The sequence below is a fragment of the Balaenoptera borealis genome (assembly GCF_965194805.1).
Source record: "Balaenoptera borealis genome assembly, chromosome: 19".
NCBI classification, from domain to species: domain Eukaryota; kingdom Metazoa; phylum Chordata; class Mammalia; order Artiodactyla; family Balaenopteridae; genus Balaenoptera; species Balaenoptera borealis.
Genome location: NC_138878.1, coordinates 33,553,477 through 33,577,375, shown reverse-complemented (window position 1 = coordinate 33,577,375; position 23,899 = coordinate 33,553,477). Strand labels below are relative to the sequence as shown.

General features: G+C 53.2%; 1 protein-coding gene across 2 annotated transcripts in view; it reads right to left on the bottom strand.

Annotated features, from left to right (window-relative positions):
- Positions 1–23,899, bottom strand: part of ZNF423 (zinc finger protein 423) — a 321,385-nt gene that overhangs the window by 28,483 nt on the left and 269,003 nt on the right. For both annotated transcript variants that reach the window (XM_082366606.1, XM_082366607.1), the window contains 2 exons: positions 2,237–2,368; positions 472–587 (listed from right to left, as the gene is read on the bottom strand). In XM_082366606.1, coding sequence (XP_082222732.1) covers positions 472–587; positions 2,237–2,368 — 248 coding nt within the window. The remainder of the gene's footprint in view (positions 1–471; positions 588–2,236; positions 2,369–23,899) is intronic.

Here is a 23,899-nt window from a genome sequence, read left to right as displayed (position 1 = left end):
CTGGGCATGTTGGAGGTTCCAAGATCCCAGATCCAGCTTCCGGCCACACACGGCCCCAGGACTCAGCCATGCAAGCCACACAGGCCACCAGCCATAGATCCAAAGTTCAATGGAACATCATCATGTAATCCCAGTGGGGAAATGAAATCCCTGAGAGGGGGAGGGACTTGCAACGGAAACAGCACAAATGTTAAGCCTTCTGACTCTGGCTCCAGGCTCAGCTGCCATGGTCCAGCTCTCCTGAGAATGCTGGACCAGCGAGGCCAGGAGGCCATACCCCATACCAGCCAGCCAGGAGGGCAGCCACTGGCTCCAGACCCACAAGCACAAGTCCAGGGCCTGTTGCTTTCGTGGCTGGGGTGGTGCTGAGTACAAGATCCCACCATCATGGATTCACCCCAAGACCCTCAGTGCCAATGGGAGCCCCAAAGAGCCCCAGGAGGGGTGTGTGCAGCGGACAAGGGCACTCACCTGCAGCTCGGTCTGGAAGAAGAACTTCTGTGGGCACTGCGAGCAGTCGTAGATCTTGTCCTCCTGCCCGTGCACAGCAAAGATGTGCTGCTGCAACTTGTTGGCCTGGACGAAAACTGGACATGGACATGGACATGGCCATCAGGGGGCCAGACACTGGGGACACGGGCCCAGCCAACCAGAGCAGCTGCTCCACCCCACTCCCAAGTAGGGATCACCCAGGCATGGACACAGCGGCCGAACAATGGGCTACTGGAAACACTGTTGGCACACACTAGAGAGGGCTCAAGCCAGTGAAGCTGAACTCTGCCACTTACAGGCTGTGCAACACTGGACAAGTCACTTAACCTCTCTGGGCTTCATTTCCTGAAAAATGAGGATCATTAAAGTATGTAGTTCACTGGGTGGCTGGGAGGATCAAATGGGTTAACACTTGCAAAACGCTGAAAAGATGGCCTGGCACATAATTAGCCCAATGAATGTCATTGTCTTCATCATCGTCGTTTGTCAGATACCTTCCAAATGTGGGCTCCTTGAATACACACAGGCCTGTAAGGCAGGCACTGCTGTTATCCCCATTTTATAGAAGAGAAAACTGAGGCACTGGGAGTGTTGTGACTTATCCTAGGTCTCACTCTGCAGGTGGCAGAGCTGAGATTTGAATTAAATAAGCTCAGCACAGTGTCTAGTACAGGAAGGTACTCATTTAACAGGAATCACTCATCTTGCTGAGGTGGTCAGCATCCTCGGATCCCCACACAGGGGCCCCGTGTCCTGGATGGGCAGACCTGGCAACTGAGGTCCCTTGGTGCCAGCCCCCGATCCAGCTCACAGAATGGGATGGTAACAGATGGGTGGGGGCTCCTGAGATGGAGGGATTGAGAGGGAAGAGGCACCAGCGTGTGCCAAGACTCTTGGGAACCCCAGAGGGCTGTGAGCGTGCGGGGACCCTCCCCGCTGCGGAGCCCCTTCCTCGGGCCTGTCACAGAGCAGGTCACAGCCCCGGCTTCCCGATGGCTGTATCCTCGATGTGGTCCGGACCCTGGGCGCACACAGGAGGTGGCCCTGAAGCAGCTGTGTGTCTGGGAGGTGAGCACTTCAGAGATCCCCTCCTGCCAGGCGCCCTCCCCAGGGTGGGCTTCCCGCCGTGGCAGACGACAGATGTCAGGGAGAGGTAGGGGAAGGCCAGCCTCCCCCACGCACACCGGCTGCCATCTGGGCAGCAGGAGGGGGGCCGGCAGAGCCCCTGAGACTCGCCTCAGGCCGGGACAGCCACTCGCCTGGGCCGGCAGCCAGTCTGGGGGCTGGGGACTTGGCCGGCAGAGCTGCCCTTGACCCCTCCAGCCTGGAGCACGGATGAAGCGGGGGCTGGGACAGGCCAGGGAGGAGGGGGAGACAGGAGGTGTGCGAAGGGGGAACCCCACTGGTGCTGGACAGAGCTCAGAGACGAGCCTGGGGCCCGTGAAGGGCCAACTGCAAGGAGGGGCAAGGCTGGGTGGGAAACAGCGTGGCAGCAGTTGAGTGCAGGGGTGGGAGGACGGCTAGGAACCCACGCTGCCGAAGAGGAGAGAGCAGAGACCGTAGACAGGGAGGGCCGGGGTCGGCTCTATGTGGAGGCAGGCGGAGCAATAGGGCTGCGGATCCCTCGGGGCTTCCCCGTGAGCTCCGGGGCCACGTTGGGCCAGATGCTGAGGGCCAGGGATTGAAGGGCTGGGCCCCTGGGTCCCTTCCCTCTCCCCACGTGCTCCCCGCCGGACACACTTACCTGTGAAGCACACGGGACATTTGAAGGTGCCGCCCATGCCCTCGAAGCTGTGCTCGATGAGGTGACAGAGGAGCTTAGCCGGGGAGTCAAACATCTGGTTGCACAGCTTACACTCGTGGTTGATGCCTTCCTCTGCAAGGAGAGCCACGGCCAGTCAGCAGCCCTGCACACCATGTCCTCCTGCAGGAGCCCACATGCCCCCAGTACACCCCAGGCCAGCCCTCCCTGACCCCCAGAACCAGGGCTGGGGACGGGCTGTGGAGGCCCAGACCCATCCCAGCTCCAGATGGTCCAGCTCCCGGAAGGCTGACAGACCCCAGGGGGCGCCAGCCCCAAATATCTGGCTCTTGAATGTGTCATTTGCTGTGATTTCTCCTGCTGGTCTAGCAACAAGGCAAGTAGCTTGAATCCTAGACTGTATCATAGAGGAGAGGGGCCCAGGATGGGGTCCGCATGGGGAAGGGAGTCCAACCAAAATTTTTAAAAATCCAATAGACCATTTATCGAGCATGTACTGTGTGCCAGGCGGGGATTCTGTGGGGAGCTAAGCAGATAATGCACTTGCCCCCATTCTAGTGGTGGGGAGACAGATAATAAAAACAGTCAACACATAACTCAGCGTCAGGAGGTGACGAGGGAACACAGGGAGCTCTGGAGGGGAGAGCCGAGGGCAAGGCCCTGAGGTGGGCCCACGCGGGGCCATCTGGATGGTAGCAAGGGGGCAGTGCCTGACGGCTGGGGGGCCAGAGACCGCATGGGACAGTGGGGACCCAGGGATGCACTTCGCAAAGGGCCTTGCCGGCCACTAGAGGGCTTGGGGATTTTACTGTAAGAGGGCTGGGCAGCCCCTGGAAGATATTGCAAAAAACCATGAAGTGCTCTTTCAAAAATTTTTAAACAGACGGTCTACCCAGTGCTCACGGACAGTGGGCAGACACCCTTTGCTGCTTCCAGATCAGAACACAGCTCCATCTCCCCACCTGGGAGCTGCTATGATCCCAAACACTTCACTCAAAGGTGCCCAGGGAAGAGAGGGTGCCCTGAGCGCCAGCTTCCCACCAGCAGAGCTGAGGTCTGGCGCCCCGACCCAGGACCAGCAGGGCAGAGTCCAAATCCTGGCTTCTTCTTCAAACCATGTGGCCTGGGCAACAGTTCACTTTTAGTAGATGAGGGCCACCTGAGTCCCTGCCTCACAGGGCTGTGAGAGAATGAAAGGGGCCATACCAGTGACCAGTGCAGCCCGCTGGTCAGTAGTGGTGACGGAGAATCGCCCCAGCTTGAGGGTCACATCATCCAGGGTTGGAACCTGACTCTGCTACTTACTGCATGATCTTGGGCAAGTTATGTAACCTCTCTGTGCCTCAGTTTCCTCTTTTCTAAAATACTCAATAATAGCTTCCTTAACACTACACACCTACGAGAATGGCCAAAATCCAGAACACAGACGATACCAAATGCTGGCGAGGATGTGGAGTAACAGAACTCCCATTCACTGCTGGTGAGAATGCAAAATAGCACAGCCACTTTGCAAGGCTGTTTGGCAGCTTCTTATAAAACTAAACATACTCTTACCATATGATCCAGCAATCTCACTCCTTGGTATTTACCAAAAGGAGTTGAGAACTTATGTCCACACAAAAACTTGTGCACCGATGTTTATAGTAGCTTTATTTAAAATTGCCAAACCTTGGAAGCACAACCAAGATATCCTTCAGTAGAGGAGTGGACACATAAACTGTGATACATCCAGACAATGGAATATTATTCAGTGCTAAAAAAAGACATTGAGGAACCTTAAATGCATATTACTAAGTGAAAGAAGCCAATCTGAAAAACACTACATATTGTATGATTCCAACTATTCTGGAAGAACTACGCAGACAATAAAAAGCTCAGTGGTTACTGGGGCTGGGTGGGGAATGAATAGGCAGAGCACAGAGGAATTTTAGGACATGATACCACTATGTATGATATTATGCTAATAGGTATATATCATTATACATGTGTCCAAACCCACAGAATGTACACCAAGAGTGAGCCCCAAGGAAAACTATGGACTTTAGGCGACTATGATGTTTCACTTTAGGTTCATCTTTGCAAAAAAAATGTACCATCATGGTGAGTAATGTTGAAAATGCGGGAGGCTATGCACGTGTGGGGCAGGGGATAGAAGGAAAGTCTGTATCTTCCTCTCGATTTTACTGTAAACCTAAAACTGCTTTTTAAAAAGCCTTTGAAAAACAGGCTTTAAAACAACGTCAATCCTGGGACTTCCCTGGTGGTCCAGTGCTAAAGAATCTGCCTTCCAACGAAGGGGATGTGGGTTGGATCCCTGGTCGGGGAACTAAGATCCCACATGCCACGGGGCAACTACTGAGCCCGCGCGCCTCAACTAGAGAGCCCACGTGCTGCAACAAAAGATCCCACACGCCTCAGTGAAGATCCCACATGCCACAACCAAGACCTGACACAGCCAGAAAAATAAAGAAAATAAAGAAAATAAATATTAAAAAAAGCCAATCCCCCCCATCAAATAGCCTTCCTCTTATAGTTGATGTGAGAATTAAATGAGTTAATACTCCTTTAATACATGAAAAGGGGTTTTGACCAGCCCCTGGCACACAACAAGCACGCAATAGGTGTTTGTTGCCGAGCGTGCCAGTATCGGGGAGAGTATTATCTGGGACAGCCAAGGACACAGGCTCCCCTTCGGGCTCCCCCAGGGAACCAGCCTCACCAAAGGTGCCAGGTGCTCCGATTAGCCCTCAAAGGCAAGAATTAGGTAGCAGAGGGGCTCTGCCAGTGGCAAAACACGAACACAGATGGGCTGAGGCTCCTGGCGAGTCCCTGGGTCCCCAGGCCCTGGCAGGGGCTGGCAGGGACAGCAGGCATCCCCCTGGCCCAGCCTTCCCCCACCCGCCCCCCGGGCACCCCACTGCAGAGGCGCAAACACACACGTGCGTGTGCAGGTGGGCCTGCCCCACATAGCCCACTGGCTGGAATCTTCTGGGTGTTTGTCACGCCCCTGGAGCCCCGGCAACTAGGCCACATGCACCCAACAGAGATTCAAGCTGATCTTCCATTTATACTGGCGGAAAAGGAATTCATTGACAAGTTTTGGGACACAGGGCAGGCTCAGCACGCTTGCCTCACAGGCCCCAACGCACGTCCTCCACTTCCCTCGGGGAGGCTCTCATCATAATTAGAGATGGCCTCCAGTGTGGGGGGACTGCCTCAGAAGACCCCCCCCAACACACCCCCTGCTCACCCCCTCCCCCGCACAAACAGTGCTTCGCAGAGCCTGGCACAGAGTAAGGAATGAGTGAATGAAGGAAGGAATGAATGAGAGAGATACCACCCTTACCTACGCCCTCCCCGTTAGGATGTGGACATCTCCTGCACATTAATGAGGCAGAGGGTATGTGAAAATGATGACTGCACAGAGGTTTCTATTATAGTTAACTCAAGTTTAAGTTTATAACAAATTGACTCTCAGAATTAACCCTGCTTGCTGGGAAAACCACATTTCTAGGAGAGAAAAAAATGGGTTCAGAGAATTAGACCACTTGCTGAGGTAACACAACCAGCTGGGGGTGGTCCTCTGAACAAGATACAAAGCCCTCCCTATCCTCACGCATCCCACCTGCACACCACCTCCAGGCAGCCTCCCCGACTATGCCAGCTTGCACGGCTGCCCCTGGCTGGGCACGGTGACCCTAGGTTCATCTAACCATATCCTATGAGTCTTCCTGCTCCTGGCAACTAGGCTACAGGCACAGACAATGTCTTCTCCTCTGGTCCCCGAAGCATGAGGCTCCACCTGGGCCCACAGGAGGGGCTCAGGAAATACTCATGGAGAAGAGATGCCCTGGCCGGTCTCTCACCCTCTGCCCAGCCAGAGCGGGTTCCCTGGGCTGAGGTGGCAAAGGAGGATTTACTGCTCTCTGCCGAGTGAGGGCCTTTATCCACTTGGCTGTGAATGGAGACATGCCCATCTGATACACAAACACGGAGAGGACAAAGAAGGCTCCTGCAACTTATAAATCAGAGAAATCATGTCTGACAGTCGCTTTCCGCCCTCCCAGCGCTGAGCAATTCATCAGCTGGTCCCCCCGATTCATAGACGCAGCTACACCCTGCACCCATGTTCATAAATATGTGCACAGTCAGGCAGACTAGAGCTGCAAGCCGGTTCCGGGGCCTAAACAGCTGCCATTTCAGCAAATCACAGCCCCAAACCGGTGCCCATGTGAGGTTCCGGGATCATTAGATCAGGAGCCCGACAGACAACTACGGGAGCTGGTCCCTTTCCTCACTCCCCACCCAACGTGTTTAAGAGTCAAACCTGGGAGACAGGAGAGGGAAAATAAAACAAGCAAAAAAGTAAAAGTGGGTGAAAAATAATAAAGCCTGAGGGCTTCCCATAGACCTGGGAACCTCTCCCACTTGAAGGCAGACCTTCTTATTTGCAAATCTTCTTCCTGAAGGACGACGAGGCCCTCTCCCCACCGGTGGGGGCTAGAGGGGCTCCCTGGGGGGCCCATTATGTGCACCTCTGCCTATAAAACCATCCAAGAAAACAGTGGGGAGGGGTGGCAGGGGCTGCCCTAGTTAGTGTGCAAACACTCCTTTGCATGCCCGTGACCCAGTACCAGCCAGCCCGTGGCTATAGAGAGAATTCAGTGTCACCATCACTCTCACCCCACCGGCGCTGACAGCCTCTCATTCCATCCCAAGTTGCAGGGTCTGAAGACAGCAGCACCCTCGGAGAGTAACTTTCCTGAATTATATAAGATCACACAGGCTCGGCGACATCTTGGAGCAGAATGACAAAGCTGTCTGGGAGTCCACAGGCCCCTCCGCCCCGCCGTGGGGCTGGAGGATTTTGTGAGTGAAGATGCACAATCGCTTCCTCTTCTTTCTGTTCTTTTTTTTTTTTTTCTTTATAGCACATGACAGGCATCCATAAGAGAGACCCACGCAACTCAAGTGAATTATGCAGCCCCGCTCATCTGTAAAGTGAAATGCAGATTTCACCTGCTCGCTGTGCCAGATCATGCCTCCCAGTTCCCATAAGTCAGGGCTGGCGTGGCGAATCTATTGATTTATTATGATTTTTTAAAAATAAAAATAAATAAAAACCCAAACTGCCACACAAACAACCCGACAAGCATGAAAATCCCAGAGTCCCTCTCTCTCTTTTATTTTTTTCCTCTGCTCAGGAATAATAAGTGTTAATTTTACACTTCATTTCTCAAAAAAATAATAGGATGTGCTTTTGCTTAAAACCAAGTCAGCCTGCTGGAACCTTTCAGGCTGAAACTGTGTCAGCCCAAAAGAGAAGCAGAGGGCTTTGTGGAAGAGCATCGTGCCGAGATGATAGCTCCCTGTAATGTCCTCGGTACCGACTTTTGTCTCCAAAAGCATTTGATCCCTGGCAGACACATACTTATTTCCATACAGGTCTTGGGGGAAGCCAGGAGGAGAGAAAGCTGATTATCAGAATCCTGAAGGTGAAGCTCAGGTGGGCCCCACTGATGTCAAAGGCAGGCCTGGGCACACACTCGGAGGCCATAATTTGCTGCCTGGGAGGGAGGGGCAGCAGGCTGCAATGGGGAGGGGACAGGGCATTGTTCTTGGACTCTAATGCACTGAGCATGACCCGCTCCCACCATAGCCGTGGGCCCTGCCTGGCCCTTCTCTAAGCAGGGACCCCACTGGGAAAAGCTGCCCCCGAGAGCGGTATCGTTCATGCGTATACCCCTCTAGGAGAGAACCAGTGACGGCCACCTGTGGAGACAGGGGACATGATTAGCTACCTCCATTCAGGAAGCAGCAATTAAGGACACAGAAGTTAGAACCAGAAACACTTGGGTTTGAATCCCATTCCATCACCCACTCGCTGTGTGTACTTGGATAAGTTCGTTAACCTCTCTGAGCTTTAGCTGCTTCTGCTAGAAAATGGGAAGCATCATCACAGGGTTGTGTAAGGTGGCCAAGCAGGCTTCTTCTGCCACAGGACGACTGCCCTCACTGAGACACCCTTCCTCCAGACCACCTCTTCATCCCCCTCCCCTCACTTCATCCAGGTGTCTGCTCAGATGATGCCACCACCAAGAGGCCTACCCAGACACCCCCCGGCAAAGACGGCACAGGCACCCCATCCTTTCTAGAGCCTTACCCACCTTGAATTTCCTTGAGAATGCTCACTGACATCTGGCATAGTACAGAGATGATTGTTTATTTTAACTCACTGACTCTCTTTTTCACACGTACACACAAAACACACACACACAGAAAGAAAAATATAAGCTCCATGAGGGCTATTTTGCTCATTGCTATGTCACCAGTGCCTGGAACAGGGCCTGGCACATAGTAGGTGCTCAGTAAATAGGGAACGAATGATTTGTGTAAAGCGCTTAGTACAATGCTTGGAACATGGGGAGGGGATACTGGTAAATGCCAGTTACCAGACACCAGTGGTCCCCCCGAAACTCTCAGGACTGAGGGCTTATAAAAGCTGTTCTTGCCTTCAGGCACTTGCTATTTGCATCCTCACAAGATGGCCTGGTCCAGGAGTGCAGGCACCGAGGGGCTCCCTCAACTGACAGAAGAGGAAAAGAAGCTTAGAGGGCAGAGCCCCTACCAGGGAGGTGGCAGAGTGAGGCGGGGGTGGGGTGCATGCTGGTCACCACAAGCAGCCCTCTCTGGCTTTAGAAAATACCAGAAAGGCCACAGGACTTGAGACCTGGGACCTAGCAAGCCACCCTGTGCTCCTCATTCACCCAAAAACCTCTGGCAAGAAGGAGGACACTCAGACCCACCCTCCACGTTTCCATGTCTGAGCCAGGTGGGCCCCCCCTGCCAGCACCAGCGCCAGCTACAGGTGGCAGGAGCGCTGGGGACTTTTCCCAGGTGAGGGGAGGCGGCAGTGCCCACAGCGACACAGCCTGGGCCAGCCCCAGGCTGCAGCGTTGTCCCTGCAACAGCGTCTCTGCAAACGGAGGGAGCTGACGAGGGGTACACAGGCTGCCTGGCCGAGCTGAAATCCTCTGTCACCAGCTCGGGTAACGAACTTCACCAGACTTCAATTCCAGAGTACCAGGGGCTGAGCCCACGGCCCACCCCAAGGATCAGGTCAAGTAAAGGCCCCTGAGGTCCAGGGGCCCAGGCTCAGTCACACGCAGGGCACATGGCGACAAGGAAGAAGAGGGGCAGGGGGCCCAGCATTCACCCAGGCAAATGAGAAGGCAAGAGGAGGACCCTGGGAGAGGACCTCTCTGACGCCACGCCAGTAAATAACCAACCGCAAACAGACAGGTAATAGAAACAAGGGCCGACGGGGACCTCCGTCCTTTGTTCTCTATAAAGAACAAAGACCTCTGGGCAGAAGAGAAGAGGGCAGGCAGATAATAATATCTGGGCAGCCAGATCAGGCTGTTTATCTATTGATCTGTCATTAAATACCACAGGAAATGAACCCAGGCAAGCCAAGAGGAAAGCGGAGGGATGACATTTGGGCTGGGGTTGACCAGGGGCAAAGGAGGAAACAGGGTCTGAGGCGGGCTCCTTCACCAGAGGCCAGGCAGAAATCAGGGAGCCTGGAAGCGGGGGCAAGGGCTGATCTTGGGATCCCCAATCCAGTAGACCCAGGCTGCCCTCCAGGATCTACATCCCTGCTGGGCAAGGTGTGGTCTCTGGCATCACCTGGGAGCTGGTCAGAAATGCAGAACCTCAGGCCCCACCCAGACCCACAGAATGAGAATCTGCATTTTAAAAGTGCCCCAATGATCTGGGTGTGCATTCAAGTTTAAGGAGCACTGAGCTCTATAAAAGGGCTTCTGGGAATGCTGATCTCACCAGAACCCTGTTGTCATGAAGCTGTAGGTTCGTAGGTATCACACTGCCTTCACCAGGATTGTATGTTTCGGATGTCTAAAAAGGAGTAAACTTTTCCACGGCTGATTTTGGTCCACACTTTACAGAAGGCTGAGAAATCCTCGACCATGGGAAACACTTTCCTGTTATCATGACCGGGATGAAAATGGTGAGGGTGTCTTTGGAGGGGAGACTCTGCAGTGGGCAGCTAACACTCCCCCAGGCCACCTCAGCATCCCCACGGCCCCAGACCCCCAGTGCCAGGGTGCCCGGGGCTGCCCAGTGCCTCCCATCACTCAAGAACACCCAGCCATTGCTTGAAGGCACGCCCCACCACCTCTGCCCCCATTTTGGGCCCCCATTTTCTTACCTGATCCTGGAGGATGGGCTGTGCCCTCCCCCCTCCCCTCAGAGGCACCTTCCCAGGCCTCTCTGGCCAGGAGGGACCCATCTCATGGTCCCCCATGCTTCAGAAAGGCTTATAAATGAGCTCTGGCAGCCCGAACTGGGGCCCCACGGGGGACCTGGGGCCTCTTCAAAACAGAGCCCTGACAATTAAGCAGTCTGAGTTTTGAAAGGCTTGGGATTGATGGCGTGGACAGTAAAAATATCACCTGGGGAGCTGGGTGTAGTCCTCTGAGGGTTGCCTGAGGTCAGTTGCCATGGCGACGGAGAATGAGCTCAACCTTGTAACTGACCCTTATCTTTTTTTGATCTGTGGGCCACTTGGGGCCAAGGCTTGAAATCAACTGGAAAATAATCCGGTCACATATCAGAAAGAAAACTATTTATACTTATTTACCCAGGTACCCACCAACATCCGCCTTGGACAAGGATGCCAACGCCCCAGTAAACTGACGCGGCATGTCCACACGGAGGCTACCAGTTGGCAGGAAAAGGGGAGGCTGAATTCCCCATCTCGGCAGAATGTAGCTCTATCCACATGCCGGCAGGCATAGGCAGGTGGAAAGGGTTACCCTCCCCAACGTCTCACGTCATTCTAGCCGGAAGCGCTGGACCCTCTTGCCATCCGGTAAAAGTCCTCCCAAGGAGTGGGACTCTGAGATTTCTACTCTCATCTGGTACTCAGGCGTTGTTTCAGCCTGGCTAGATCACTAGGCTGCCTGGCTTTATTCCAGGGTCGGAAGAGGCGTGTTCCCAGCCTCGAGGCGGGACAGGGTGTCGAGTAGATGTGCATCGCTCTCTGCACCTGGGGGAATGGTTGACGTGGGGTTTGGGGAAACAGGCTGAGGGGACAACTACAGGCCCTTCTTCCTGCACACACACCCCAGAGGGCCTGGCCGGCTGAGCCGCCCGTGCACCCACTCCAGGGTTCCCGTGGCAAGACGGCCATCTGGCCAGGGCCCGTCTCCAGCAGGCTGCTATCCTAAGTTACAAGTGCTCGCTCACTCTCTCCTCCGAAACTCAAATCAGAAGACTCCAGATGGTTCCATTGACCGACTGCTCCCAAGAGCCATGTCAGATGGATCTTAGCTAGGGGTCAGTTAAGCCTGAGCATGATTCCGGGTAAATTTCCCTTGAGATTTCCCATCACAGCAAACAGGACAGTTCAACTGACTGCCTCTCTCCCACCCTTTTTTCATCAAGATGATCTTCTTTTAGGAGTCGGGGGAAAAAACACGCCTGTGAACTAGGCAGCTCGGAGGATATTCCTGGCTCCCCTCAGACCTGCAGGGTGACTGGGCTGAGCACTTTCCCTCCAGGCCTCAGTCTCCTCGTCTGTGAAATGGGGAGAAAGTCGCCTCCCTCACAGGGCTGCTATGAAGAGTGAGTGAGGAGGATTAAAGCACCACCGCCAGTGCTACTATCACTGCTTTGGTTCTTTCCCACATGATTCGACCCTGAAACTCCACACCCAGGGTCTTGTAACAAAAGCCCTCTGCGAGAGTCACCAGGGCAGTTGAATCCACCTTCAGTAAACATTTCAAGAGCCCTTAGCACCCGGCACATTGCAGGTATGCGATCTATGTTACATCCACCCACAAAATACCTCTGGGTCAATTTTCCTTGTCTCTACCCTCTTCCGCCTCCACACCACTCCCCATATTTGCGACGGCAAAAGCTGTGTCCAGATTTCAAACCCTTTTGCTCAGCTGTGGCTCGCTGCAGCTCCCTGCTTCTGACCACAGGAGTTTACTCCATCTCCCCTCAGATGTTCCTGGGACCAGAGTTTCATATTTCTTCCTGGTTCTTCTCCTAGCTCCTTTCTCTTAAAACTCATTGGGATTTCTATGGAGGTCAAAGCAGAGCCTGAGACGAGGACACGACTCAGGTTCATGTGTCTCCCCACCCCCTGGGAATGGTCAGCCCTTCTTCATAGCTGGGCCCATGCAGAGAGCTCCCTAAGGGCCCCAGAGCTCTAAGAATCTCAAACAGAGGCTGGTCCAGCTGGACCGGGTCCTCGGTGGAGGGCGGCTCCTTCTGGCTCTAGGATCTGCTTCCGCGCTGCCAGGGAACCCAGCCCTGGATGGTTAATGAGAAAACACACGATCTTTGCAGACAACTCCGCTTACAGACTTCTTCGGCAAAAGAAAAGTCACCAACCAGGCCCTGGACAGGTCCTCCAAGAAATGGGAGGTGCCGATCTCAGCTGCTTTAAGGAAAGAGAGCTAAATAAATGAGTGAATGATCAAATCAACCACAGACAGATCGGTGGGCCTTCAATGAGAACTCGAGGGAGAGAGAACTCTTGGAGTTCTAAAGAATACAAACTTCTAGAACTTGAGACTCTGGGGGCTTGAAACATCCTACTGATGAAGACATTCTATGGCCCTCCTCACACACCGCCCCCCCCCCCAACTGCAAAAGACAAAGACGCTCAGAAAATAAAGATTCTGCTACATCCCCTGGGGACCCACTTCTTAACACGCCAAACACCTACTGATGTATATCCCTGATCTTCAGATTCAAGTTTTCCACAACAAGGCAACTGCTTAAAAATCCATCATGCTAATAATCCTCAGATTAATGGCCTCTAATAACATACAATTAACGTGACAGGCAGGCTGCAAAACCCTTATTGTCACCGACCCTGCCAGGGACACATGAATTACCCCTGCTTCAACTACAAGGGTTGTCTCTGCGGCTGACATCGTTCTGTCCCCTACCAAGATCATTTTTTAAAATGAGCAACAGCCATGCCATCAAAAAAACAAACAGCTACTCACATGCACACAAACACAGGGCACCCATGCAGGAGGCTGGTAGCACCATTTTTTTTTTTTTAAGTTTTCCATCCAGGTAGACACAGAATTGTCCCTGCAGCTCCTGATACTTAAAGCAAGAAGACCTAGTGCTCAGCCTGGAAACTGCAATTCACCATGAAAAAAGTGACAAGACTAGAAAATAATAACTGATTGCTATTGCAAAGTGTTCAAAAGTATGCATCTGCTGGATGTGAACTGTCCAATATGGTCATTACTCAAGTGGCTATTTAAATCTAAATTAGTTAAATAAAATTCAAAATTCAGTTCTGCACTTCAGGTGCGTAACAGCAATGCGGTTAGCGGCTACCGAGTGGGATGCCGTAGAAGGTTTTCATCCTGGCAGAAAGTTCTATTGGCCAGCGCTGTGCACACTGCAAGCGAGGCAAGGGCAGGGGCTCTCCCCGTCTTGTTCGACACTATAATCCCAGAACCGACAACGGTGTGTGGCGCACAGCGGGCGCTGGATAAATACTTACCGAGTTGTGGTATGTGCGTTCCCAAATGCTGCAAAGAACGCCTCGTCCCTTTTGCCTGTTAGTGTTTATTACAATTGCTCTGCGTGGGAAATGCTCAGATGTGAACTTCTCTGACCTTCAACTTAAACCTCTACCCTGATAATTATGTGGTCGCTTTCCCCGGGGGCAGATGAGAACACAGTGGATGCAGGAAACTTCAAGAGTCACGAGGTTTCTCTGAAGGGCACACCCCGGATAAATGGGTAACTCTGACCCATAGGTTGTGAGGTGGGTCACTAACTAGGGGTCACTAGCTCGTCAGGGGCCCACCTGGCACCCCACCACTGAGCAACCTGCGTCTTCCACTCCCTGCATCGCCCCGAGAAACAAACAGCAGAATGTCAGCAGACAGAGGACACCTGTGGGCGGTCAAGGCCAAGAGAGAGAATGACCGATGCAGGGAATTCCCAACTGTACACTGGCTCAGCCCCACTGCTCGTGAAGGAAGTGACTGCTCGAAATTGTAAGGCTTAACTGAGTTTCCCGGTTCTGCTTCTGCAGGTTACATCTCAGAGCACCGGGTTTTTTCTGTGACCCGAATAAAATGAAAATTGGACATTCAAAGGCCACATGGAATAAATGAATACATTCAAATCAACAATACATCCTTCACATCGTCACGTGATCCCCATCATAATACCCACACTGAGCTGCCCTGGGGGAGCAGTCCTGTCTTCAGTTCGGCTGAGGAGCCCCAGGAGATGGCAAATCTCAGCGTTGCAGCACCCCCCCACAAGGCGTTTTCTTAGACGGAACTTTCCTCTGGTCCACTCTCCCCGCGCCCCCTCCTCAACCATCAACACCAAACTAGCACCTTGCTGAGGGCAAGCACAGCACTCCCGCCTTTCTTCCTTTCTCCAACAGACCCAGACGGAGGCCTGCCGGATCCCCCAGGCTCACTTCTGACATCAACGTGGGTTTCTTCAGCTCCCAGAGCCGAGCTCTCCCACACGGTTATCTGGGATGCTTTGGGACCAGCACCCAGAGACCAGGTGGGGCTCTGCCATCTCTAGGCAGCTTAGGTGCCACAGCCCAGCTCCCAGACGCCAGCCAGTCTGCCTCTGCCCACAGCCAGCTCTGTCCACACCTGGTCGCGCCTTCACCCACCTACAGGGCCCCGAAGCCTGAGGTCTGCTCCCATCCCACCCACCACCCCTAGCCCGAGGGGGCAGTTAACTGACAGCGCCTGACAGCCCCTACCCCCGGAAGAACAGGGGCCACGGGCAGCCCGTGCAGGAGGAGGAAGCAGGCGAACTGCTGAGAGGTTGGGGGGTGGGGGCGGAGGCCACCCCCATGCAGCTCTCCACTCTCCCCGCTGGCCCAGCAAGCGGAACAGCTGCCATTAGTTGTGATGAGAGGCAGGCAGCTCGAGGCCCACGCACCGTGGCAGGAAGATGTCCCTCTGTACAGCTCTGGCTGGCATCTAGCCTTTTTGCTTCTTGGAAAAGACAGCTTCATAGACGCTCTCGTAAAAAATCACATCAACGCCTGGCAATTCACCCTTTGCTCTCCGCCCTCCTGGCCCCGCTCACCATGCCTGCCCCAGTCTCTCCCCGCTCAGTCCATCCCGAGCACAGTGAGTGGACAATCCTCCCCAGGCTCGACGGCCATCATTTCACTCTCTTCCTCAAGAACCTTCAGTGGCTCCCTTTCTCCTAGGGAAAGCTCAACAGCCCAGGCCCCACTAACCAGCACCCCATTTTCAGCCACACCCACACCCCCTGCCACACTGGTCTCCTCACTCTCAGGGCCTTGCTCATTCCTGGCTCTGCACCTTGATACAAACAGTTCTCTGTGCTTTGCCTCTGTCCTTCCAACCATGATTTTCCAAGAGAAAGTCCTACACAGGCATTCGAGTCTCTGGTTCCACTTGCACCAAAAGCTATTCATAGTTTTGTGAAATAAAAAGGGGTCTTTCCAAAAATTCATCCCTTTGCTTAAGCTAACTTGACTTGCTGTCACCTGCAACCCAAACAGTCCTGGCTAATAAATTCTCTGAGGACAAAAACAGCATTTTTTTTTTTTACTTGTCTGGTGTTTCTAATCGGGCCAGACAAACATGAGGTGCTCAATTAATGCTAATACTTTGGTTGGTCAATAGATTTGTACCTCCCACCCTCATGGCTCTGGACTCTTCCCTGGAGCATGCAGCCTGGGGGTTCCCGTACTCAATGCTGTCCCAGACGTAAGAGCTCAGACACACGGCTCTGGGTCCACAGACACCCTCTACGTGCCTAGGATCGAGTTCTGATAGCATCCGGATTGTGACAGAGCAGGACCCAGTCTGCCCTATGACCCTACCCTCACCCCAAGAAACGTGCTGTTCTCGGGGCTGGACACAGTCCCTCACTTGCTCACTCGGTGCACTCAGCCAGCACAGCACGTGGAGAGAAGTGTAGGTTCAGAGTCAGTGTTCAAATGCCCCTCCTGCCTCCTACTAGCTGTGGGGTCTTGGATGAGTGACCAAATCTCCCTGAGCCACAGTCGCCCCAAATGTGAAATGAGAACCAGCATAGTACCAACCTCATCGGGTTGTTGTCAGGGTGAATGGGCCTCAAAGCACCAGTGTTGTTGTTATTATCACCACCATCACTGTTGTTGACTGTGTCAAGTGCTGGGTGAGGCACTGGGGTAACAGGTCAATGAGACACTATCCGTGACCCCCAAGCTGCTCAGGGCTGAGGAGCTTGGGAGGCCAGATGAAGGGACCTGGCGTGTGTGACAATGCAGTCACCCAGAAACCCTGAAAATACCCCAAACTGGGCCCTTAAGGACCCCTGGGGTGGGGGGTGGAGCTCTAGGGGAGACAGATGGTTGGCAGCCTCTGTAGCTGGAGGAGCTGAGGGAAGTCGGGTGCCCAGCAGCCCAGCCCGGCCCGTACCAGGGCCCTAGATCTTCCTCACTGGCCACATCACAGCCTTGCTGACCCAGCACCCAGGATGCAGGAACAGTTCCACTGGAGGCCAGAGGCTCAGTGTGAGGGCACAGGGTCCCCCTGTCATTGAAAGGCTTGTTCTGGTAAGAGGATGCCTCCATCCCCACTGGACATAACCAGGAGATGGACACACACACACACACCCCCCTCCAGAACCCATTTCCAGTTCCCACAAATTAAAGGAGTTCTCAGTACAGTACTCCCACTACAGCAAAGGCCGTAGCCCCAATTTCACCCACAATGTTAACCTCAGAATCTGGGGGGGGGGGGGAGGGGGGAGGGGAAGAAATCCAAAGCTGCTTTCTCTGCCTTCACTTCATGCTTTAATCACACCCTGAATGTACAGAGGCCCAACCTTAATGACTATTCAGAAACCACAAGCCAGATTCTAGCAAAGTACCTTGAATTCTGGTTCCAGATTCAAGAGCGTGTCTCCAACAAGACTCCTCCAGGCAGTCCAGTGCCTGGTCCTATCCTTGCCTCCGGCTGGATGGCTCCCTTCTCCTTGTCCAGAGCTGAGAAAAGCAGGAATCTCGTAGGCCTTCCGAGGGCTGCGTACGTGTCGGCGGGACTGGGATCCAGCATGAAAACGGGGCCCAGGTGGCCTTCTGCCCAGGTCACAACGGAGCTCACCTCCCTGCCTCCCCACGGGCGAGGCCCTCCCCTGAATGCCCTCTGCCCCTCCCTGCCAACAGCAAGACGTCTTCAGAGCACAGCTCAGGCTCCCATCTCGACAGGAGCGAGTCCTGCCACCTGCCCCCCCCGCATCACCTCCAGACTCCGACGGGACCCCTGCTCTCTGCACCCGAGACCTGTCCCCACCTCCTCGGTGCACACACACCTGTTCCCGCCTCTCTCCAGGTACCCAGTGCCTGGCAAGAGCCCACACACAGTGGGCAATCGATCAGTGCTCACGCAATGGAAGGGGGTTCTCGAGAGACAAACCAAAGTTAGTCCCCGTGTATGAGAGAGAAACACCTTCTCTAAGGGGACAGCGCGTTCTCACAGTCTCCCGCCTCGCACCCAATTAAGTGGAAATAAGGAAAACCAGATAGTCAACACAATCTTATTTTGGAAAAAAAAAAAGAAGAGGGGGTATAACTATATTAGTGTGTGCTTATTGAAAAAATTGCTGAAAGGGCACAGGCAAAGGCGACAGAGTGTCGTCTCTGGACGGCAGGATACATTTTCCTTATTCTCGCTTGGCTGTACAGACGTCCCTCAGAATCCACAGGGGATTCTTTCCAGGAACCCCGCAGGTGCTCCTCGGATGCTCAAGTCCCTCACCTAAAATGATCTAATGTTTGCCTATAACCAGTGTACATCCTCCCAGAAACTATAAGTCATCTCTAGGTTATGTATAATACCTAGTACAATGTAAATGCTTTGTAAATAGTTGTAGATACAATGTAAATGCTACTGAATAGTTGCTGGTGCCTGACACATTCAAAGTTTTGCTTTTTGGAGCCTTCTGGATTTTTTTTCCTGAGTTATCTCCCATCTCAAGTTGATTGATTTCATGGAACCCACGGGTAGAGAGGGCCAACTGTATTTTCTAGTTTTCCTGCAAAGAGCATGGACAGCTCTTGTAATAAGTAGAATAAAAGCTTTTTTAATAAAAAAAAATTTAATCCACTGATTAACGATTAAGACAATGACGGCAAGGCAGCGTCCCCTCTCTGGCCCCGGTGTCCCCATTTATGAGCCAAGAGGGGTGGAACCAGAGATTTCCATGGCCCCATTCAGGCCCTGCTCTGTGTTTTTTTCCATCAGAGACTCTGGGCGGCAGCCCCACGCCTCACTCAGGCAGCTTCTCACTGCCTGCTGACCCCCATTCGGTCCGCACCTCCATGGGGGCAAATCAATCCTCTCACCTAGGTTTGGTTCCATCATCTGTCAAGTGGGATGGGCAGGCCATTTTCCAAGTCTGGGTTCTGCCACTGTGTCCTGGCAAGTCAACTATCTGTGCCCCAGTCTCCCCATCTGTAAAATGGGAATGAAGTTACAGAGGCATTGGTAGAGCTTGGACGGCACCTCCAGGCTCTCACAAGCACCAGCTGCTTCACGTGGCTGTGAAAGTGCTTTGAAAGGTGTGAGTGACCACCCGCACGTGAGGTGGTGGGATCTGTTGCAGGCTCATGCCTCAGAGGCAAGGGGAATCTGTCTGATACGATTCGTGACCACAAAACCAGAGGCCGGGAGGTTTGGGGAGATGGGAAGTGAGGCTCCAAGTTGGCGAGAGATGCCAGGGGGCCTTATGACCCTTCGTGAAGAGGCCCCTGCAAATGCTCAGAAATGCTTGGCCGTGGCTGTCTCGGCCTGGGTCTAGGCTGGGCCTGGCCCACGGGGGGAGGCGGCAGCTCCAAAGGCTCGTCAGGCCAGAGGCAGCCTGCCCAGATCTGCACCCTCCGTGAGATTGAAGATGACAGGCTCTGGGGGCCGGGAGGAGCTGGGTCAGAGGAAACTTGGCAAGGAGAAGGGCGAGAAGAGCAGCTGGGATCACAGGGGCTCGTGGCCCCCAGCCTCTGGAGGGCCCAGCGGGCCCCCCCCCCCCTCAACCCTCAAGTCTTTAAGTGAGTTCTAAATGCTCCTCGTCTGAGGCTACGGTCCTATCGCTGCCCCTTCCCATGGCGCCAGCTTCCAAAGAGACAGTAGAAAGTGATCCAAAGATCCAATATTTGTATTTTGAATGCTAATTTGACATAGAGGAGTGGGCATGGGGGAGTGTTTATAATCAGCACTCCAATAAGCCCACAAATGACGGCCGTATTTTATAAGCTTGTTAGAAACAAATCACCCCTCAGCTGATATTTACTTACTGATGAATCATAAAAGGGCTCAATACACAAAGAGTAAATCCGAAAAGAATGTCTTTCTTCAGTCCCATCTTCGGCAACAATGCTGGAAGGTGGGCCTCGCCCAGCCTACACCCGCCGCCCACAGTGTGTGCCCAGCCCCCCACTCCCGCCAGCCTCCCCAGGGTGGCAAATCATTGGCACCAGCCCCGTCTCCATGCCCATCCCCCCCCGCCCCCCCCCCCATCGACTGGCCTAATCTGGGGCTCAATCCAACGCTCTGGAGGCAGCTCCGTCCTTCTGCCACCCCCGGAGTCCTCTGCGGGAGCAGATCCAATCCAGCTAATTTGCATAATGATGAAGCCCTCCAGTGTGGGCTGGATCTTAAGAGGGTTGGGAAGAAATATGCCCTGTCCTTTGGAGAGGCACGCGGAAGGCTCGGTGCAGCCCGGGAGGAATGGGGCGCCCGGTGGGTGGACAGGGGCGGCGAGGAACCGGCATCTCGCTCGCCAAGGACAGCTCAGCTCTGTCGCCCGCTGAGCCTGCGTCCAGCTGGCCCAGCAGAGAAAGGACTGCCCAGGGCTGTAAACCAGCAGGAAGTGAGGTTCAGAGTGCCAGCTCCAGATTCAGGCCGAACAGACCCAGGTCAGAGAGACCGCCACTCACCGGCTGGCTGACCTTGGGCAAGTCACTGACCTCTCGGAATCTCAGTAGGACCAGACGAGGCAGCCCGTAAAGCACTGATTAGAACAGGCTGGTAGAATGCAACAACAGTCAGCCATTATTCTCTTCATAGCATCATTATTCTCATCCCTGCATTGTTGGGTCTATCCATCCATTTGTTTATTCAGCAATGCCAGGTACTGTGCTGGGCAGGCCAGGAGACACAGGGACACACATCCCGCCTTTGAACTGCCTCCAGTGACAAAACCGTCTAAGGGTCCGGAGGTGAGGGCAGTGCTTGCTAAGGGGGCACACGGGAGCTACTGGAGGGCCGTTCAGGTTCTCCTCCTTGGTCTGGCTGTGTTCCGTTTCTGGAAATTCCTCAAGCTGTACATTTGCAATTTGTGCATTTTCCTGGATGTACGTTATATTTCAGTAAAGTGTTTTTTTAACGTCTTGTCTAGTTAGGAAGGGAGATCAGCCAGGTGTGTGCATAACACCAGGCAGGAAAGGTCAGCTTCTTAAGAGGGATGGATAAAATATTTGGGATGCGAGTTGGGGCAACACCAAGAGGGAAGAAATTCCTTCTATGAGAAGTGAGGATCACTTTAGCAGGTGCCTGGCATAGTGGGTACTCGATAGATTCCTGCTGAATGAATGAGTGAGTGAGTGAGTGAATGCATGAATGAATGACTTCCTTCCTGGAAGAGGGGGCCTTGGAGGAACGCCTTCTGAGATACAAAAGCAGGGAGGGCATTCCGGGGGAGGGGGAGAGGCTCTGCAGCGGGCTTGTTCCAGCGGACGAATGTTCACCAGGCCAGGTGCCACTGGCAGCCGTGATCCTGGGAGCGGGGCCTCTGCCTCTGCGGGGCTCACGGTCTGGGGGAAACCAGGCATCCAAGAAGCAATTCCCAGGTTATCAGATCCCTTTTCACTCTGCAGAAACTGACTGAGCACCCAAGTGCAGAGTACAGTGCTAGATGCTGGGGACACACAGGATGAACAGGACGACAGGGCCCCTGACCTCACCGGCTCACTGCCTCTTGCAAGTAAGTCGTGTTTTAAAAAATCTGGTGTGAATAATGTATCAAACCTGACACTAAGGCAGCTTCATAAACAGTTAGTCACTAATCGTCACAGTGATGCTATGAGGCTGGGGCTATTTTTATTCCCATTTTAAAGATGAGGAAAACTGATACTGAATGAAGTTAAGCAACTCGTCTAAGATCACAGGGCTTACGGAGAGGCTGACCCAGTTGGAGCACAGCTCTCACTCTCTGCCCTATTTCTGGGTGGCTGGTCGAGGAGCCAAAAATGACCCTTCCCCGTGGCCTCTACAGAACACCTGCGTACCCGTGCCTCTTTCACAGCCCTGGGAGTAAGCTGGACAGAGGCACCATTCTTAGTTCCATTTTACAAATGGGAACACTGATTTTCTGAGCACTGGGTCACAAAAGGTAATAAGTGACAAAGGAAGTGGACCCCAGAGGCTCAACTCTGTGTCCATGCACTTTCCCCTGCCCAATGCTGTTGGGCAGGTGAGTGGAGACCATTCAGAAGAAGAGGGGCCTCTGGATAAGGGCAAGGCCAGCACCTTGGGGCACACGGTGTACAAGCCTGGGCCCTGGCCCCCACAGAACAACCTGGTCCCGTTGACCCATCTCAGAGCCCATGAACTATGAAGGCATCATCCCCAGCTCTGCCCACCATGCGCTGGCCAGGGGGACCCCCAACTCCACCCACGCGCTGCCTCTGGCCCCTTGAGAAGAGCAGCCACAGCTGGAGAAGTAGCTCAGGCTGAAACGATCCCCCAAAGCTGCCTGTGAGCAGACATGGCTGCTTTAAATGGCGATTTTGCAGTTTGGAGTGCAAAATTATTTTCCACAGCACATGGGGAGTGGGCAGAATGGATTTGCTTGTGCTGAGTTGCAGTCCTACAGCCAAGCAAACCTGCACAGACTCTGGCCGTGACTGGGCTCACTGCCGAGCCTCAGCCACTACAGCTCTGAGATGGGACAGGAGGCCTAATAATTGGTAACATTTACTAAGCGCTGACTATGTGCCAGACATTATGCTAAACACGTTCCACCTGGGAGGAGCACATAAAATCTCTACGAGGAGGTAACAGGAAGCGACAGTGCCCAGGCATTCCAGCCCCAGAGCTGTGCTCTTAACCCCCGGGGCTGCACTAACATCCTGACCATTAGTAATTATCGCCATTGGTAGTAGAGGGATAAAGGCAATTAAATTCAATACTTAATTTCTGTTATGGTCAAAGCATAGGGCCGGGTGTTGGGAATATAAGCATGAAGAAGAACTAAACTATCTGCAAGGAGTTTTACATGATTAAATCCACCAATGCAGGATGTCTTTTCACTAAGATGATTTTAAATGATCAAGCATCTGCTCAGCACATAGTAAGTCCACAGTAAATGTCTTCTAAGAAAAAAAAGGTTAACATTTTTTTTAAGGAGATCACATTTGCTTCCCTACTGGCTATTCTCCAATCTGTTTCAAACCAACTCCCCACATCCACTCAAACAGTGACTCCCTCCACTTCCAAAGAGTGACTTCTTAATGAAGAAACTACCAGCAGTGTGTCCTTGCGTAAGCTGCTTTTCCTCTCTGAGCTCAGGGTCCTCCTTTGTGAAAGGAGAAGGTGGGATTAGAGAACTCACAAGGTCCCTCAGGGTCTAGGGTACTGGGATGCTAGGGCCAGTCCCCATCCTAATTGTAGAGGACTTTATCAGATAGTTGGCGGATATAAGGGAATAAGCATGTGAGAATTTCATTAAAAAGTTCAAGATTCAAACTTGAGGGCAAGACATCGGAGAGAGATACTCATTGTGAGCACACAGTAGCAGCCAAAGAAATGTGACCTTGGAAGCTCGAGATGTCATTAAGAGGCACAGAATTAAATGTCAAAGCTGATAGGCTAACGGCAAAAAGCTGAATTTTAATGCTTTTAGAACATTCCCTGCACTCCCCACCAATCCCTATTGTTTTATACTCCACAGCCCCACCCTTATCGGCCTGACTCTCAAAGGCAATCAAGCGTGTGACCCCTGTTAAAGAGAATTCATTCTTCAAAAGCAAAGCCAGAGGGAGGAAGGAGGTATCTATAACTGGGAGGCACGAATGCCCGATGCCTACAAGCTGTGTGACCTGAGGAAAGCCAGCTAAGTTCTCTGAGCCTTAGTTTCCTCACAGCCAATAGTGGGCATACATCTGTATCTACCTGATATTCTTTCCAGGAAAAAAAATCAGCCAGCTTTCCAGCACTCCCAGCACCCTGAAGAAAATCATAAAGTTTGGGAGACTCAATGGAGACCTGTATCAGTCAGGATAGGATAAGAAATGCGCAGTGCAAATCACAAGGGCTGCAAACAACAAAGGTTTAGTCCTCGTTTGCCCTTCACGTCCATTGCGGGGGGATCTGCTCATGGAAATCCCTTCGGACACCGCAAGACAGGAATCACCTTCGCTTGTGACACTGACAGTCCCCGAACCCCAGGGAAAGAGGGAACTCTGGAGGGTCTCACCCAGGCGGGGCAAAGCTCTGGCCTGGGAGTGACGCCAGCCACCTCCACTCACAGCTCTCTGGCCAGAATTAGCCACTAGTCCCCCACCCAAGACAAAGGGGCCAGGCT